Source organism: Chlamydotis macqueenii, chromosome 3, assembly GCF_036417535.1.
Source record: "Chlamydotis macqueenii isolate bChlMac1 chromosome 3, bChlMac1.mat, whole genome shotgun sequence".
NCBI lineage: Eukaryota > Metazoa > Chordata > Aves > Otidiformes > Otididae > Chlamydotis > Chlamydotis macqueenii.
In genome coordinates, this window is record NC_141558.1 from 111680936 (window position 1) to 111699093 (window position 18158).

Consider the following 18158-nt stretch of genomic DNA (forward strand, 5'->3'; position numbering starts at 1 on the left):
TGGTACCAAAAAGACAATAACACTGTTCTACAGACAAAGTCAATCCCGTCACCAAGAAAAGTTTCAAACCCCAAATGCAATACTGTATATCATTCAAGTTCCGTACACTGCAACACATGCATACAGACTTAAAAAATAAAAAAACCAAAACACACTGAAGCAACAATTACCAGCTTGTAAATCACTTCTAAAACACGCTGGGCCCCCTTTCCAAGCTATGTACAAATCTGACCAATTCTCCCCATACTCTTACTCTTAAACAATTTAGACTAAATGCCAAATACCAGATAAATGCAAATGACAATTGTCCCAAATACAAAAACCAAACAAATGCAAATGACAATTGTCCCAAATCCACAAATGTCCAACCCAGCAATAGCTTTCGCTTATGACTTACGGGCAGACGCCTAGGCTTCCGAACCAAACGGGTACCCTCTAAGCCCCAAGCCTGCGAAGCTTTCACTGCGCCTTACGGGCAGGCTATCCAGACCAGACAGATTTCAAAGAAGAAGTGCCTTACCCTTGTCTCCAGGGAACGTTGCGAGGAGCTTTGTGAGTCGAGAACAATGGGTCTCCCCGAGAATACCTCGGTGCCGGCTGCAGTTCAATCGAAAGTGATGGGCCTCCCCGAGAATACCTCGGTGCCGGCTGCAGTTCGATCAACACTCGATCTTGTTCAGTCTCACTCGCAAGGTCCCATCTGGGTCGCCAAAACTGTGACCGAAATCCGGAATAAAACTCCTTAACAGCAATGAGAAGTTAAGAAGCAGGCACTTCTTTATTGCAGCGCTGGGCGCACGGGGGATCGCTCCACCTAGCCTGCGCACCCATTGGATCAACAGCACGGGTTAAATACACATTAATTATACATATCCATTAAATTCCAAGAAATAATATGCATAAACATAAATTTTCTGAGAAACCATTACATCATTTCCCCACCCACTCGCGCATGCCCAGTCTTTTGAGTCGAGGGTCTTTTGGTGGACTTGGTGGTCGTCAAAACGCCCCCTCCTCGAATTCACTGCTCAAACTCCTCCTTGAAATCTTTATCTGTGGTCTTGAGAACAGGTCGCAATGCTCCTTGATTTTCCTGGCTCCAAAGTGACGGCTCAGGGCCTATTTCTGCAGGTGGTGTTTGGGGGTGTTTGGGACTTACCATTGTATTAAAGATATGCTAGGCTAGCTTCTAACAAATGCGTATTATAATATCTCTAGGGTCCCACTCCCTTTAGGAACAAACGAATTTTATGAAGATTTAACCTATGTGACTACAGTTCTAGAGTTAGCAAGAATCACCTCATATCGATATTTAATTTCCAACGTTCATGTCATGTAACAATATCATCGAGGGGGAGAGGCAGGGCTCTGCAGTGCACCAAAAGCAAAGGGGTGTTGTGGGGGCACGCCGCCCCTGTTCATGTCTCAACATGGGGCTCTGGGACGCTGCGGAGGGCAACAGGGAGGTCCTAGGGGATGTGAGGGAAAACGGTGGACTGGGGGCACCCTGAGAGCACCCAGGTGCCCGAGGGCTGAGCCGGCCCACTGCACCCCATAGAGCACTGCCCCTCCCGGCCCGGGCAGCGTGTCACAGTGAGACCCTTTGTGACCTCCCCATTCTGACACCCCACCCCACTGCATACGGTCAGCGCGGCTGTGCCCCCCAGCCCTCAGTGTCCGGCAGGACAGCGACAGGACAGGCCAGGAGCGCGTGGAGCTAGCGAGGAGACCGCAAGCGCAGCTGAGGCCTTTCGCCAAACCCCCCCTCCTAGCCCTTTCCTCCATCCCGCAGGATGGCAGACAGCATTCCCAGCTGCCCCACGGAGTCCTGGCAGGAAGACTGGACTTCCCAAGAGAGCGGCTCCCTGGGGCAGCCTGACGAGGCGTCCATGGTTGAGCCACTGGAGATCGGTGAGTGAGGGGCCCCTCTTGGTCGGGGCAGGGCTGGGGCCAGCGAGCGCACCCTGCTCGACGCCACCATCACGTATCCACGCACATGGGCAGCGGGGATCCCGCGGGCGGGGGGCATGATTCTGCGTGAATGACAGGGATGCTCAGGGCTGGCAGCTGGCCCCAGCACAGCCTCTCCCAAAGAGAGAGAGAGCAGAGGGGACCCAGCTCCTGCTCCGGGCACAGGCAGCCGGAGGCAGCTGGGCTGGCAGGAGGCAGCCATGCTGTGGGACGGGGACCTTTCCTGCCCACCTGCAAGGGATGTCCTCAGCCGATGGCACTGGGGGCTTTCCCCGCCACGCTGTGCTCCAGCATGGCAGCCCGGCTGCCGGGCACCCTCCAGCCCTGGCACGCACGGGAACACTGGGCCAGGGGAGTGGGCAGGCGGCTGCACACAGGGCAGATTTCCTTCCTCTGCTCTCTCCTGCCACCGGCCCTTCTCCACACCCTCCCTGCTCTCCTCCTTCCTTAGATGACAGCTGGTTGCCTGTCTACGCAGTGCAACAGGAAACTGTGGACTTCATCCACGCCTTTGTCACCAGCCCCCAGCAGGTAACCGTGCCCATTTCACCTGCGGCTCTGCCAGCCTCTGCTGACAGGGGCTCTGCTGCCGGGCTGCTGGAGCTGTGCTGGCTGGGCAGAGCTGCTTCTCCCAGCTCTCCCACACGGCACTGCGCCCCCGGTGCTCCGGTCCCGCTGGCCGCCTGTCCCCCGCCTCACGCTCCCCGTTTCTCTCTCTGTCCCCCGGCTGCCAGGAGGAGGGCCAGCAGATGGTGTTCCTGAACTGCATCTGCGTTCTGTGCAGAACCGCCAAGCGGCACGACTTGTTCCAGGGCCTGGATTTCTTCTGCCACACGTACCAGCTGCCAGAGAACATCTGGGTAAGGGGAAACCCCACGGCTCTGCGGAAGGGCTTTGCCGGCACAGGCACCCTGTGGGGACAGCGCCTGCGCAGGGCGAGGGTCTGCTGGCACTGGGTGCTGCCAGCTGCCAGGGCCCATCCCACTTGTGCTCTGCAGGTGCTGCTGACAGAGGAGCCCAGGGACAAAATGCAAACGGCGGTGCGGCAGAAAGCCATGCGTGCCATCGCCGCATTGAGGTACCTGCCCATCCCTCCTGGGGACCCTGTCCCACAGCTCCGTGTTCACCTGCACGAGGACTCCAGGCTCCGCTCCCAGCACCAGTGTCCCACTGGCCCCTCTCCCTCTTTGCAGCTCAGTGGAGTCGGTGCTGGACGGCAAAGAGATAGGCCTCCTACAAGCCTGCTTCTCCACTGTCTTCTGGCTTCCTCCAGCAGAGGAAATGCACAGCCTGGAAACACGCCTCTACTTCAAGGCAAGTGCTGAGTGAGCTCCAGGAGCCCCCAGTCCCTCGGGGCTGCTCCCTGGCCACCCTGTGCTGCCATATCACCAGAGATCCAAGGCAGGCCAGGCTCTCGGCTTTGCTTTCCCACCCTCAGCCCTTCGTCCCCTTCCCCTGGGCCTGGCCACGTCCAGTGGCGCAGGCTGCTCTGCCTGCAACAGGTTGTCTGCCCCTGGGTCTCTCCCGGGCACCGCGACTCAGCACAGGAGTCCTCCCTTGGCTCTGGCAGTGGGAGGGACAGCACAATCATGGCCACAGCTCTTTGTCTTCCTTGCAGAACCTGCGTGCCATGGACAAGATGCTGGAGGCATTGGTGCTCAGCGCTCCCGCCTCCAGAGTCAGCGAGGAGCTGCAGAGTATCTTTCAGGTCTGGCACGTGCAAAGAGCGGGGCTGTTCCTCACCCTGCAGGGAAGGGATTGGCCACTCTTGAGTGGACGGTCCGCACCTTTGCTCGAGAGCAGAGGAAGCCGCCATGGACTGTGCGAGTCCAGCTCAGGAGCTGAGCCGCGCTGCTTGTGCTGGAGCGGGTGTCTGCTGCCAGGGCTCACCAGCAGCTTCTCTCCTCTCGCCCCAGATGCTCCTGTTCTTCACGGACTGCGAGAGACCAGAGGTGCGGGAGAGGGCCGTGGAGAGGATTAGGAAGCTGGGCCATTTGCTGGCCAACTGCTCCTCACTGGAGGTAAGGACCAGGCACCTGCCAGTCAGACCCTCTTCCGTGCCCGCACAGCGGTGCAGCCTGCAGCTCCCAGGTGCCCGCAAGGCAAGCCTGGACACAGGCTTGAGCGCTCTGCCTCCTCTGCGCTGAAGCGGGGGTCTTGCTCCCTCCCTTCCCCACGGGCTTCTCTCCCCAGCCCCCTCTCTGCCAGGAGCCAGCTCTGCCCCAGGGTCGGTGTCGTACGAGAACGGCAAGGAGCATGGTGCAAGCGCAGGCCCGGCAGCTCTCCCTGCGTGGGGCTGCCGCCCAGCTAGCTGCTTTGGGAGCTGGGGCCCGTGGGGCCCTGCAAAGCTCTGACGCGCCTGCACCCAGCTCTGAGCACACTCTTGGCTTCCGGGCTCTGACCTCAGCAATTCTGCTCTTCTGCCTCCCTTGCCCAGGCTGCTCAAGATGAGGACAGATGTGCCTCCTACAGAGACATCCACATCCCAGTCCTCGGACAGCTGCTGGGACACCTCCTCCTGCTTTCCTGCCAGGAAGGAAAGACCAGCCGTCTCGCTTTGGACGCTCTTTGTTCCCTCCTCGTGTTCAAGCGTCAGCAACAAGGTAAGAGAAGCTGTGGCAGCAGCATCCCTGCGCACACTGACATCACCCAAGACGTCTGCTTCTCTTCCTGGCCATTGCCACGCACCGCTCTTGCGCTTGCTGGAGGCAACACCACGTCACCAGCACTGCCTCTCCTCTGCTCCTGACCCACACGCTCTCTCCCACACTGCTCATCGTCCCGTGGAGCTGAGCTGCTCCTTCAGCCAGGAGCCAGCCCCAATCCACGTCTTCCCCATCTCTCCTGAGGAGCTCGTAGCCCTGCCTCGCAGCGCGCCAGCCACGCGAGCCGCCCCTCCTGTCATGGCACCATTATTCCAACCATGCTTTAATTGTGAGACTGCCTGCAGAGCTCTAGGTCCTTGGAGTTTCCCAGGCCAGGAGCCTTCGCATAGGTACACTGGAGGCAGGTCAACCTTCAGTTTACACCGCTATCCAGCACCTCCTCCGCGACTGTGGATCATAACCTGTCTCCTCAGCCATTCCTAGTTCCAAGCTCTTTTCTGGATTTGGGAAGCTTGCTGCCTAAGCTGCTGTGTCTTGCCGACTCTTCTGTCTTTGCCCTGCTCTTTAGGCACGACACTGCCAGAGGATCGTGCACAGCTCCAAGGGGACTGGGAAGCTGAGATCACCTCCTTGCGCTCTTCGCCTGACGCCAGGCACATTACCAAGGTAGTGAGCTTCCCCCTTGCTGGAACACTTCTCCGTGGCATCAGCACGGCACTCGTGTGAGCAAAGGCACCCAGACTGGAGGTGGCATGTCTTCACTCCCTGCCTCCCGCCCACAGGCCTTTGGAAAATACCTCCAGCCCGAAGAGAGGGCAGACATCGTCCTCACAATCATTGAGGCCATGAGAGACTACAGCACCTTTGACAGGGAGCTGGCCGGCAGCACGATGGATGTGGTTACGGGAGACCCTGACTTCTGGCTGACGGATGTAAGTGGCCGCTGGCTGGATTGCCCTGCCCTTGAGCCCTGTCAGGCCTTCTTGCTCCCTCCCTCCCTCCCTCCCAAACCCAGCTGTCTCGGGCACCAGAAGGCACCTGAAGGCAGCAGAGAGGGATGGGAAGGGCAGCTGAGGAAATGGCTGCACCCCAGTGGCAGCACCATCCTCACCTGTGTCCCCTCCAGGTGCCAAAGATCCTGAGCTGCATCCACAGAAACCTGACAGGCATCAGCACGGCACCAGCCCGGCAGAGCGTGGAGTCGCTGCTCCTCCTGATGGCTAACAGGGACCCTGGGGAGGCAGTCAGGACCATATTGGAGATGCGAGGAGACAGGTGCTGGCCCTGACAAGCCCCCTGAGGGCTTGCTCCCGCTGGGGAGAGGGGCCCGGGGAATCTCTGGCTCACAGCCCCACCTCAGCCCTCTCCTGCTGCCCGGGGCGTCCCAACCCAGGGGCAGGGGCTGCGTCCCGCCCGGCTGTCCCAGGCCGTGCTGCTGTGGCCGAGGCAGCCCGGCTGACAGAGCGCTCTGGCTTGCAGCACTGCCCGGGCCATGTGGGAGCTCATATTCTCCACACCCCAGACGCTGGATCACATCTTGAAGGAGCTGTTCCTCCAACTCCAGCACGCCCAGAACAGCCTCTTTGACACTTCCTCAGAGCAAACCTGCCTCCTTTGCTTGGCTGTGAGTTACCAGAAAAAGCCTTGGTGCCCTTTGTCCTCAGCTGACGCTGGGAACCAGGAGCTGCACGCTGTGGGGAGCCTCCGCGGCTCTGCCAGCCGCTGACTTTCTGCTGGGGTTTTTCAGCTGCTGGCCTCCGATGACTTGGAAGGTGAGGACTTGCAGACAATGCACAAAGCCTGGAGGTTTCTGAGGCATTCCAGCCTGGGGATGATCTCACTGGTGCTCACAGGCGTCATCACATTGTCGGAGAGAGCTGACATGGTGAGCAGGGCGTCATCAAGGGGAGCCATGTTGGCAGCCGGGGGCTGGGGCAGGGGGTGAGGCGGTGGTTGGCCTTGGCTGGCAGTCAGGCGGTGGGGTGACTGCTCCAAAGGCCCTCCCTGCCGCGGTGGGGCCTGGTGGCAGCCTGGGGAACTTTCCAGGCACGGACCTTGTCACAGGAATGGTGACTCTCTTTTTCACACAGGCAAGAAGAATTCAGGTCATCCTGCCAGACATGCTGGAGGTTCTGCAGGATGCCCATGAAGATATCAAGAGGAAGGCCCTGGTGGTCTTCCAAAATGTGATGGGTCAGCTGAAGAAGGAGGAGGCCAGCCGCATCGCTTTGCAGCTGGCGGAGAAGCTCCTGCCCCTCTTTGACCACGTAAGGCTGATGCGGGAGCCTGAGCCCCAGAGAGGGGCCCGGGGCAATGACAGCTGCCCTGCAGCCCAGCCCTGTGGGCAGCACTCCAAGCAGGGTCTCCTTCTCCTTTCTGCCCGCGGCTCTTGTGGGATGGCTTCTGGGTTCTGCAGCCCAGCCCAGCTTCTCCCTCACAGCTGCCCCCAGAGCCCCCAGGGCTCCCCGAGCTGCGCTGCCGGGCAGGACACCACATGTTGTCCACAGACACCGCGGCAAAGGGGCTGAGGCTGAGGCAGCGGCGCATGCCGCGGAGGTATTGCCCAGGACCTCCTCCTGAGCCCGGCTGCGGGGAGCTCTTGCCTAGCATGGCTGGTGCAGCTGCTGGGGAACGCTGGGTGGCTGGGGGGAGCACTTGGAGGCACAGCCACTGCCTGAGGGAACTCTCTTGAGAGGTCTTCCACGGGCCAGGGGCCATTCAGCCGCAGCTGCAGGTTTGGCGCACAATTCCAGCGTGCAGAAGCCGAGCCCAAAGCATCTCCCCTCACATCAGCCATGCTAACGCTTCTCCTCACCGTGGGCAGACCGCTCGTGTTGCTGAAGTGCTACTGTGCTTCTCCCTCCCAGGAGTTCATGCAGCTGAGAGAGCTCTCCATCAGCCTCTTTGGAAAGCTCATGCAGATTGTGCTGAGGAAGAACAGGAGACAGATGAAGAGGACAGCACGAATGGGCCTGCTCCCACTCTTCTTTCACATGCGTGACCAAGTGCAGAGCGTGGCCAAGGTACAGATTTCCAAGCTACGCAGAGATGAGATCCCCAGATGTTTGAGCCAGGGCACGGCCCAGCTTCCTAAGGGCGGGATCAGCCCAGGAACAAAGCCAAGGGGAGGGGGACAGCAGGTGTCCTTCCCCAGGCCGTGGTGCCATCTCGCAGCTTCTGCTACTCTGCAGGTCTCCAGGGAAGCCCTCCTTGCTGCAGCAGAGCTGCTCAAGTGGCAGGAGCTCAGACAGCTGCTGCAGACCCAGCAGACGTGGAGGATTGGAGAGTGCTTGGTGAGCACAACCCCCAAGCCCCTGGGCCCAGGCTGCATGAGGGCTGCCCCCCGCGTCTGGGCTGCGGGCTCTGCAGCTGTGCGTCGCCTGCCTGGCTCCAGCCCGGAGTCCACAGCCTGCAGCCACATCCTTGATCCCTGTCCTGAAGAGCAGAGGCCCCCAAGGGCTCTTCTCCGGGCTCCTCTCCCCTCCCTGCAAAATGCGGGATGGAGGGGTCTCAGCAATGCTTGGGGGTGCGGGAGGAGGCACTGCTGTGGCCGAGTGGGGAGGGGCCGTGACATGGCCGTACCCTTGCGCTCTCTGCAGCTGGCGCGGGACAGGAGCAGGGCTGAAGACTACTGTCGTCAGAGCCTGCCGTACCTGAAGTACACTCAGGCCAGCTTGCGGGAGACGGCCGTCAGGTTCTTGGGTGAGCCACTGCCCCCGGGGTGCCTCTTTTGGCAGCCTGGCCCCAGTCCCTGCTGCTGCACTGGCAGCAAGGAGCAGCCCTGTGTCTGCCAGAGCCCCGGCGGCCCCGTGCAGCCCCTTGGCCTCCCTCTCCCAGCCCTGCCCACGCAGGTGGGCTTGGTGGCTGCCTTGCTCGCTCCAGGCCCCCTTGGGTAGTGGTCTTCCCTGGGGTCAGCCCTTACGAGGGGGAGGAGGCCGTGCAGCCCAGCTGGCAGGGCTGGGGACTGTGCTGCGGGGAGCATGCTGGGGAGCGGGAGCTCTGACGAAGCTCTGTGCCTAGGGCTTGCCGCTCGCACCCTGAGGGACCAAAGCCGGGAGAAGGTGTCGGAGATCTGCAGGGGTGAGTAGAGAGCACGGTCTGGAGGGGATGCCTGGGGGTCTCTGCAGACGCAGGGGTTCATCTCAGCTCTGTGTCTCTCTGTCGCAGCCCTTCACGCCTTGAAGAATGACAGTGAAATCTCCGTCTTTTCCCTGGCAACTCAGACCATCCTCATCCTGAGCTCCCAAAGCGTGCAGCAAACATCAGGACGCACCCCGCAAGTGCTCTGCTGCTGGCGCTGATAAGCCGGGCAGCGCTGCCTCTTTCTCAGAAGACAAATCAAACTTCTGAATAAAACTGGAAGAAGAGCCCAAACGCACGGTGTCCTTCCGATGCGTAGCGCCCTGAGTGTGCTGAGCAGGCAGCGTCAGGCTGGGCATAATGAAATGAAATTGTAGTTGATATCCCTCAGAAGAACTCCAAATGCTTTAAAAAGATAGGTAACCGTCACACAGGCTCTTTCTTTAGATTCCCCAGTTCACCGTTTTCAACCAGGAGATCACGTGTACCTGAAAACTTGCGAGTCAGAACCTCTTCAACAGGAATGGAAAGAACCATATCAGGTGCTTCTAGTGAGACAGGGATGGAAAACACCAAAAGTAGCAGCGTGATAATTAAGGACCATCTTTGACAATAGATGGTAAAAGTATGTGTAGCTTATTTTATCTCACACGATGTAAGTATACAGAACTAATCACGAAGAAGGAAGATGTTACAAAAACTGACAAGGACAGCAGGATAAATATGGAACAAACAAGCTCCTGGCGAAACATCAGGAGCACGGATAGACAACAAACAGCTGCCGTGAGCAATTAATGGCATGCCAAGGCCCAGAAGTAAAAAGTTTAAGCTCCTCTTCCTCGTTGCCTTCATCCCCAAAGACCCCCGCACGTGACCACCAGACATGATGGTGCAGGCGCAACAAGGAGGAGTCCGGGGCGTGGACTAGGGAAATGAGTTCCAGGAATAGGTCCGCCTTTTCGGGGAAAGGTTATGAACATGTATAGGCGTTTCACAAGCCTTATGAATATGTAAAACACCCCTGTGAATAAATATAGAAAGGTCCACTGACACAGGCGCGCACCTTTTTGGGAAGCGATTGCCTGTGCGACCGGTGCACCGAAAATAAAGTATACCTACTTTACAGCCTTCTGGGTTGTGGAGTCTCTTTCTGGGCGTGTCACTAGGAACACATGCAGCCCTGAAATTTGAAGGTATTGATTCTTGAATTCATTATCCCAGAGCCAAGGAAGCACCCTCTCCAGAACAGAAACAAGGGACTTCTAAAGAAACAGGACCTTGAGAGTTAACACTCTCTCATTGATAATAAATTATACAAAATCATATCAGAACACAGAATCTATTAAAGGCACTTTAGAAGTAGTGTTAATAAAACCTTTTGTTTTACCGATCACAGAGATTAGTTCTAAGTAGAGGAGAATTCTTAAAAATGATCAGAAATAAGTCTCAAAGGGAGGGAAATGTTACACGACACAGAATGATTCAGCAATGTAATTGGAGAACAGTATGATTTTTGAAAATGACAGAAATATTAGGCAGTTTGCGCTACCTATGTCACTGCAGTCACATAGGCTGGACTTGCTATGTAATGTCTTAAGCCTGAGGGAGAACTCGTAGTTTTGGGATTGTCAGGAAAAGTTATTATTCTGTCTGTTAAAAGTTCGCCAGGCGTATGTGGGGGGATTAAGAGGGATGGTAGAACAAAGGCAGGCCTGGAGGATGGAGCAAAACTCATGACTATGTATCAATATTCTGGGAATTGCTGCTGATTCCGTGTGAAGTTACTGAACATATTCCGTTTGGATTTGTAGACACAGGTGCACGCTAGGTGGAAGGATCCCCCACGCATCCGGCGCCGCAATAAAGAATGCCTGTTTCTTACTGCTACAGTGGTGTGAAGGAGTTTGATTCCCGAGTGTGGTGACAGACCTTATCCACCTCTTTCCCATCCTGTCTCCCCAGTTCTCTCCACTTGTCCTCAACCAGGCAGGCCCGTCCCCCACACCCAGCTAGCTCGCGCAGAGCAGAGGCCTGAAGGTGCCTGAGCGTGGTCACGCTGGGCAGCGGCTGCAGGGCACGGCTCGAGCAGTCAGAGAAGGGGCAGAGAGGGGCTGTTCCAGGTTCCCTTGGGCTGTGTGGGGGTTCCTTGGGCTGCCTCCATGGAACAGGCACGCCGAGGCAACAGCACCAGGACGACAGCGCCTGGAACGGCCTGTGGACCAACATGGTGGCACGGCCTGCGGACCAACGTGGCGGCACAGCGGGGCTCTGTCAGAAGAGGACAGCTCCCAGCTTCCCCTTCCGACCCAGGGGGCTGCCAGGAAGGGCTGGAATGCAAGGCTACAGCTGCCAGCGTGCCCAGCAGTGCGGCCCTTAGAGCTGTATCCTGCTGGGTCCGTCCTCCCCCCTTCAGCCCAAAGCCCCCACTGAGGCCGCAGCCACCCTGCCACACCGGCCCAGGCCTCCTCCGCCCCGGCGCTACCACACAGCCACCCCCGGGGCAGCGCCAGGGCTCTGGGCTGCAACGAAGGCCCCAGGAGGGGTCCTGGGTGGGCCCGTGCTGGAAGAGATGTTCAGAGCCAGGGAAAGGCTCTGACTGTAAGAGGCTGGTCTCCATCACGATCACAAGCCAGATGGAGAAGCAAGCCAGTGAGACCGGAATCTCCATGTCTGGGAGCTTCCCAGTCCTCAAAGGGCAAACTCAGTGGAAGACGTTTCATTTTCCTTTTCCCCTTTTCTGCAGGAGCTCTTCCTCTTTGGCGAGGGGGAGAGAAGAGTGAAGCGACAAAAACCAGGATTTCTGTGAAGCTGCAGTGAATCTTCCAGCTTTAATGTTGTTACCGAAATCCGGAATAAAACTCCTTGACAGCAATGAGAAGTTAAGAGGCAGGCACTTCTTTATTGCAGCGCTGGGCGCACGGGGGATCGCTCCACCTAGCGTGCGCACCCATTGGATCAACAGCACGGGTTAAATACACATTAATTATACATATCCATTAAATTCCAAGAAATAATATGCATAAACATAAATTTTCTGAGAAACCATAACATCATTTCCCCACCCACTCGCACATGCCCAGTCTTTTGAGTCGAGGGTCTTTTGGTGGTCTTGGTGGTCATCAAAACGCCCCCTCAAACATGGTCCTCACCAGGAAACGGGGTTCCCACGCGAAGACTGTGGCAACCCAGACAGAGGGTCTGCTCCATTATGTGGCAGTTCAGGTTTCTGGCTGCCGGGAGTGCTTCAGACTGCTGCTGCCAGGGGAGGATGGGAAGGATGTGACTTGCGTGCGGTGTGAGCAGCTAGACGAGCTGCTCAGCCTTGTGGTGGAGCTTAGGGAGGAGGTAGATAGACTGCGGACCATCAGAGAATGCGAGCGGGAGATTGACTGGTGGAGTGACTCTCTGCGAGAAAGGCGCAGAGATTGCACTTCCCAGACTGAGGGAGTATTGGGAGTAATGGCCCCTCTCTCTCACCATAGTCAAGCAGGGAGAGACAGCTCGAGAGGAGAGGAGGAATGGCAGCAGGTCTCAGTCTGGCGTCGCAGGCAACCCCCATCCTGACCTACCTCGGTTCCCCTGGTCCCTCTCTGTAACAGGTATGAAGCCCTGAAACCAGAGGGAGAGGTGAGTGATGATGACATGGGAGCGCTGCCGCCAAGCTTGCCCAAGGTGAGGCGGACGGCTCCACGTTTGAAGACTGCCTCCTCCAAGAAAGAAAGGAGGGTGATAGTTGTGGGCGACTCTCTTCTGAGAGGAACAGAGGGTCCAATATGTCGGCCTGACCCTACCCATAGGGAGGTGTGCTGCCTTCCTGCGGCCCGGGTCAGGGATATTTCTAGAAAACTCCCCAGCCTTATCCGCCCCTCTGATTATTACCCTTTATTGATAGTTCAGGCTGGCAGCGATGGGATTGCTGATAGAAGCCTGAGGATTATAAAACATGATTTTAGGAGGCTGGTGAAGTTAGTTGATGGAGCGGGCATACAAGTAGTGTTTGCCAGTATTCCTTTGGTGGCAGGGACAAACACTGAGATAAGCAGGAAAAGCCATCTTATAAATGCATGGCTGAGAGGCTGGTGCAAACGCAAAAATTTTGGATTCTTTGATCACGGGGCGGTCTACTCGGCACCTGGCCTGAGGTCGGCTGATGGGAATTGCCTGTCTCCAAAAGGGAAACGGATACTTGCCCAGGAGCTGGCGGGACTTATAGAGAGAGCTTTAAACTAGATAGGAAGGGGGAAGGGGATAAAGCCAGGCCTGCTAGAGGTCAGCCTGGGGAAGTGGTATTGGGATTAGGAGAGAGGCGAGGGGCTCAGCTGAGGTCCGTCTACACTAATGCATGCAGCATGGGGAACAAGCAAGAAGAGTTGGAAGCCATAGTGTGGCAGGCAAACTATGACCTAGTTGCCATAACAGAAACGTGGTGGGATTGCTCCCATGACTGGAGCGCTGCAATGGATGGCTACAAACTCTTCAGGAGGGACAGGCAAGGAAGGAGGGGTGGTGGTGTGGCTCTCTACGTTAGGGAACCCTTTTCTGCTACTGAGATTGTGACTGGGGATGATAACATTGAATCCCTATGGGTAAAGATCAGAGGAAGGGCTGACAAGGCAGACATCCTGGTGGGCGTCTGTTATAGACCGCCAAACCAGGATGAAGAGACAGATGAGGTATTCTACAAGCAGCTGGCACGAGCTGCACGGTCGTCAGCCCTTGTCCTCATGGGGGACTTCAACTTCCCTGACATATGCTGGGAGTACAACACAGCACAGAAGAAGCAGTCTAGGAGGTTTTTGGAGTGCATAGAGGATGCCTTCCTAATGCAGTTGGTCAGAGAGCCCACGAGAGGAACTGCCCCGCTAGACCTGCTGTTCGCAAACAGGGAAGGTCTGGTGGGAGATGTGGAGGTTGGGGGCTGCCTTGGACAGAGTGACCATGAAATGATAAATTTCTCAATTCACGGTGGAGCTTGGAGGGGGAATAGTAAAACTGCTACCTTGGACTTCTGGAGGGCGGACTTTGAATTGTTCAAGAGACTAGTAGGGGGAGTCTCCTGGCATTCAGTCTTAGCGAACAAAGGGGTCCAAGAGAGCTGGTTGCTCTTCAAGAAGGGAGTCTTAAGGGCGCAGGAGCAGGCGGTCCCCCTGAGCCGCAAAATGAGCCGGCGGGGAAGAAGACCGGCGTGGATGAATAGGGAGCTATTCTTGAGGCTCCGGGAGAAAAAGAGAATCTTCCGCCTGTGGAAGGAGGGACGGGCAACTGAGAATGAATACAAGGAAGTCGTTAGGATGTGTAGAGGTGAAATCAGAAAGGCAAAAGCCCAGCTTGAATTTAACCTGGCCACTGGGGTGAAAAGGAATAAGAAACTCTTTTATAAATACATTAACAGTAAGAGGAGGACAAAGGAGAATATCCACTCTTTGCTGGATGAGGCTGGGAATGTGACCACTGAGGATAAGGAAAAGGCGGAGGTTCTGAATGCCTTCTTTACGTCTGTCTTTAAAGGTCAGACCAGTTATCCTCAGGGTACTCCTCTCTCTGACCTGGTAGTCTCAGCTGGGGAGCACGCTAACCCCCCTGCGATTCTGGAAGAAACGGTCAGAGACTTACTACTCCAACTGGACTGCCACAAGTCCATGGGGCCAGATGAGATCCACCCAAGAGTGCTGAGGGAACTGGCGGAGGTGATAGCCGAGCCGCTTTCCATCATCTATCAGCGATCCTTGTTGACTGGTGAGGTCCCGGAAGACTGGAGGATTGCCAACGTGACTCCCATTTACAAGAAAGGTTGTAAGGAGGATCCGGGGAACTACAGGCCTGTTAGCCTGACCTCAGTTACAGGGAAGGTTATGGAACAGATGGTCTTGAGGGAGATCATGCGGCATGTGCGGGACGGCTGGGGGATCAGGCCTAGCCAGCATGGGTTCATGAAGGGCAGGTCCTGTTTGACCAACCTGATCTCCTTTTATGATCAAGTGACCCATCTGCTGGATGAGGGAAAGGCTGTTGATGTGGTCTACCTAGACTTCAGCAAAGCCTTTGACACTGTCTCCCACGGTATTCTCCTGCAGAAGCTGGCAGCCCATGGCTTGGATGGGTACACTCTTGGCTGGGAAAGGAGCTGGCTGGAGGGCCGGGCTCAGAGAGTGGTGGGGAATGGAGTTAAATCCAGCTGGCTACCGGTCACAAGTGGTGTTCCCCAGGGGTCGGTGCTGGGGCCTGTCCTCTTCAATATCATTATTGATGATCTGGATGAGGGCATTGAGTGCACCCTCAGTAAGTTCGCAGATGACACCAAATTGGCTGGGAGTGTGGATCTGCCTGGGGGTAGCGAGGCCCTACAGAGGGATCTGGACAGGCTGGAGAGCTGGGCTGAAGCCAATGGGATGAGGTTCAACAAGACCAAATGCCGAGTCCTGCACTTCGGCCACAACAACCCCAGGCAGCGCTATAGGCTTGGGGCGGAGTGGCTGGAGGACTGTGTGGAGGAAACGGACCCTGGGGGTACTGATTGATGCTCGGCTAAGCATGAACCGACAGTGTGCCCGGGTGGCCAAGAAGGCCAACAGCATCCTGGCTTGCATCAAAAACAGTGTTACTAGCAGGAACAGGGAGGTAATTGTCCCCCTGTACTCGGCACTGGTGAGGCCGCACCTCGAGTACTGTGTTCAGTTTTGGGCCCCTCACCGCAAGAAAGACATTGAGGCCCTGGAATGCGTTCAGAGGAGGGCTACGAAGCTGGTGAGGGGTCTGGAGCACAGGCCTTATGAGCAGCGGCTGAGGGAGCTGGGATTGTTCAGTCTGGAGAAGAGGAGGCTCAGGGGAGACCTTATAGCTCTCTATAACTTCCTGAAGGGAGGTTGTAGTGAGCTAGGGGTTGGCCTTTTCTCTCGTGTAGACAGTGATAGAACTAGAGGCAATGGTTTCAAGCTGCGCCAGGGGAGAATCAGGTTAAACATTAGGAAATATTACTTCTCGGAAAGGGTAGTCAGGCACTGGAATGCACTGCCCAGGAAGGTGGTGGAGTCACCGACCATGGGGGTGTTCAAGAAACGTTTGGATGTTGTGTTGAGGGCTATGATTTAGATGAGAAGTATTGGTGATGGTTGGACTGGATGATCTTTTAGGTCTTTTCCAATCTTGATAATTCTGTGATTCTGTGTGATTCTGTGATTCCTCGAATTCACTGGTCAAACTCCTCCTTGAAATCTCCATCTATGGTCTTGAGAACAGGTCGCGATGCTCCTTGATTTTCCTGGCTCCAAAGTGACGGCTCAGGGCCTATTTCTGCAGGTGGTGTTTGGGACTTACCATTGTATTAAAGATATGCTAGGCTAGCTTCTAACAAATGCGTGTTATAATATCTCTAGGGTCCCACTCCCTTTAGGAACAAACGAATTTTATGAAGATTTAACCTATGCGACTACAGTTCTAGAGTTAGCAAGAATCACCTCATATTGATATTTAATTTTCAACGTTTATGTCATGTAACAATGTCGTCGAGGGGGAGAGGCAGGGCTCTGCAGTGCGCCAAAAGCAAAGGGGTGTCGTGGGGGCACGCCGCCCCTGTTCGTGTCTGAACATGGGGCTCTGGGACGCCGCGGAGGGCAACAGGGAGGTCCTAGGGGATGTGAGGGAAAACGGTGGACTGGGGGCACCCTGAGAGCACCCAGGTGCCCGAGGGCTGAGCCGGCCCACTGCACCCCATAGAACACTGCCCCTCCCGGCCCGGGCAGCGTGTCACAGTGAGACCCTTTGTGACCTCCCCATTCTGACACCCCACCCCACTGCATACGGTCAGCGCGGCTGTGCCCCCCAGCCCTCAGTGTCCGGCAGGACAGCGACAGGACAGGCCAGGAGCGCGTGGAGCTAGCGAGGAGCCCGCAAGCGCAGCTGAGGCCTTTCGCCAAACCCCCCCTCCTAGCCCTTTCCTCCATCCCGCAGGATGGCAGACAGCATTCCCAGCTGCCCCACGGAGTCCTGGCAGGAAGACTGGACTTCCCAAGAGAGCGGCTCCCTGGGGCAGCCTGACGAGGCGTCCATGGTTGAGCCACTGGAGATCGGTGAGTGAGGGGCCCCTCTTGGTCGGGGCAGGGCTGGGGCCAGCGAGCGCACCCTGCTCGACGCCACCATCACGTATCCACGCACATGGGCAGCGGGGATCCCGCGGGCGAGGGGCATGATTCTGCGTGAATGACAGGGATGCTCAGGGCTGGCAGCCCCCCCAGCACAGCCTCTCCCAAAGAGAGAGAGAGCAGAGGGGACCCAGCTCCTGCTCCGGGCACAGGCAGCCGGAGGCAGCTGGGCTGGCAGGAGGCAGCCATGCTGTGGGACGGGGACCTTTCCTGCCCACCTGCAAGGGATGTCCTCAGCCGATGGCACTGGGGGCTTTCCCCGCCACGCTGTGCTCCAGCATGGCAGCCCGGCTGCCGGGCACCCTCCAGCCCTGGCACGCACGGGAACACTGGGCCAGGGGAGTGGGCAGGCGGCTGCACACAGGGCAGATTTCCTTCCTCTGCTCTCTCCTGCCACCGGCCCTTCTCCACACCCTCCCTGCTCTCCTCCTTCCTTAGATGACAGCTGGTTGCCTGTCTACGCAGTGCAACAGGAAACTGTGGACTTCATCCACGCCTTTGTCACCAGCCCCCAGCAGGTAACCGTGCCCATTTCACCTGCGGCTCTGCCAGCCTCTGCTGACAGGGGCTCTGCTGCCGGGCTGCTGGAGCTGTGCTGGCTGGGCAGAGCTGCTTCTCCCAGCTCTCCCACACGGCACTGCGCCCCCGGTGCTCCGGTCCCGCTGGCCGCCTGTCCCCCGCCTCACGCTCCCCGTTTCTCTCTCTGTCCCCCGGCTGCCAGGAGGAGGGCCAGCAGATGGTGTTCCTGAACTGCATCTGCGTTCTGTGCAGAACCGCCAAGCGGCACGACTTGTTCCAGGGCCTGGATTTCTTCTGCCACACGTACCAGCTGCCAGAGAACATCTGGGTAAGGGGAAACCCCACGGCTCTGCAGAAGGGCTTTGCCGGCACGGGCACCCTGTGGGGACAGCGCCTGCGCAGGGCGAGGGTCTGCTGGCACTGGGTGCTGCCAGCTGCCAGGGCCCATCCCACTTGTGCTCTGCAGGTGCTGCTGACAGAGGAGCCCAGGGACAAAATGCAAACGGCGGTGCGGCAGAAAGCCATGCGTGCCATCGCCGCATTGAGGTACCTGCCCATCCCTCCTGGGGACCCTGTCCCACAGCTCCGTGTTCACCTGCACGAGGCCTCCAGGCTCCGCTCCCAGCACCAGTGTCCCACTGGCCCCTCTCCCTCTTTGCAGCTCAGTGGAGTCGGTGCTGGACGGCAAAGAGATAGGCCTCCTACAAGCCTGCTTCTCCACTGTCTTCTGGCTTCCTCCAACAGAGGAAATGCACAGCCTGGAAACACGCCTCTACTTCAAGGCAAGTGCTGAGTGAGCTCCAGGAGCCCCCAGTCCCTCGGGGCTGCTCCCTGGCCACCCTGT

General features: G+C 57.4%; 2 protein-coding genes across 2 annotated transcripts; both read left to right on the forward strand.

The window, feature by feature from the left end:
- The first annotated feature begins 1793 nt into the window (after nt 1-1793).
- On the forward strand, nt 1794-6036 carry LOC147601416 (maestro heat-like repeat-containing protein family member 7). Its single transcript, XM_086744645.1, has 11 exons — nt 1794-1911; nt 2423-2502; nt 2706-2831; nt 2970-3049; nt 3165-3285; nt 3590-3679; nt 3888-3992; nt 4409-4574; nt 5146-5243; nt 5360-5509; nt 5971-6036. The coding sequence occupies exons 1-11, from the start codon at nt 1794-1796 to the stop codon at nt 6034-6036; spliced, it is 1200 nt and encodes a 399-aa protein (XP_086600771.1).
- A 33-nt stretch (nt 6037-6069) lies between these two features.
- LOC147601417 (maestro heat-like repeat-containing protein family member 7) lies at nt 6070-8878 on the forward strand. Its single transcript, XM_086744646.1, has 7 exons — nt 6070-6201; nt 6325-6462; nt 6668-6844; nt 7445-7600; nt 7769-7870; nt 8177-8279; nt 8745-8878. The coding sequence occupies exons 1-7, from the start codon at nt 6070-6072 to the stop codon at nt 8876-8878; spliced, it is 942 nt and encodes a 313-aa protein (XP_086600772.1).
- The last annotated feature ends 9280 nt before the right edge of the window (nt 8879-18158 follow it).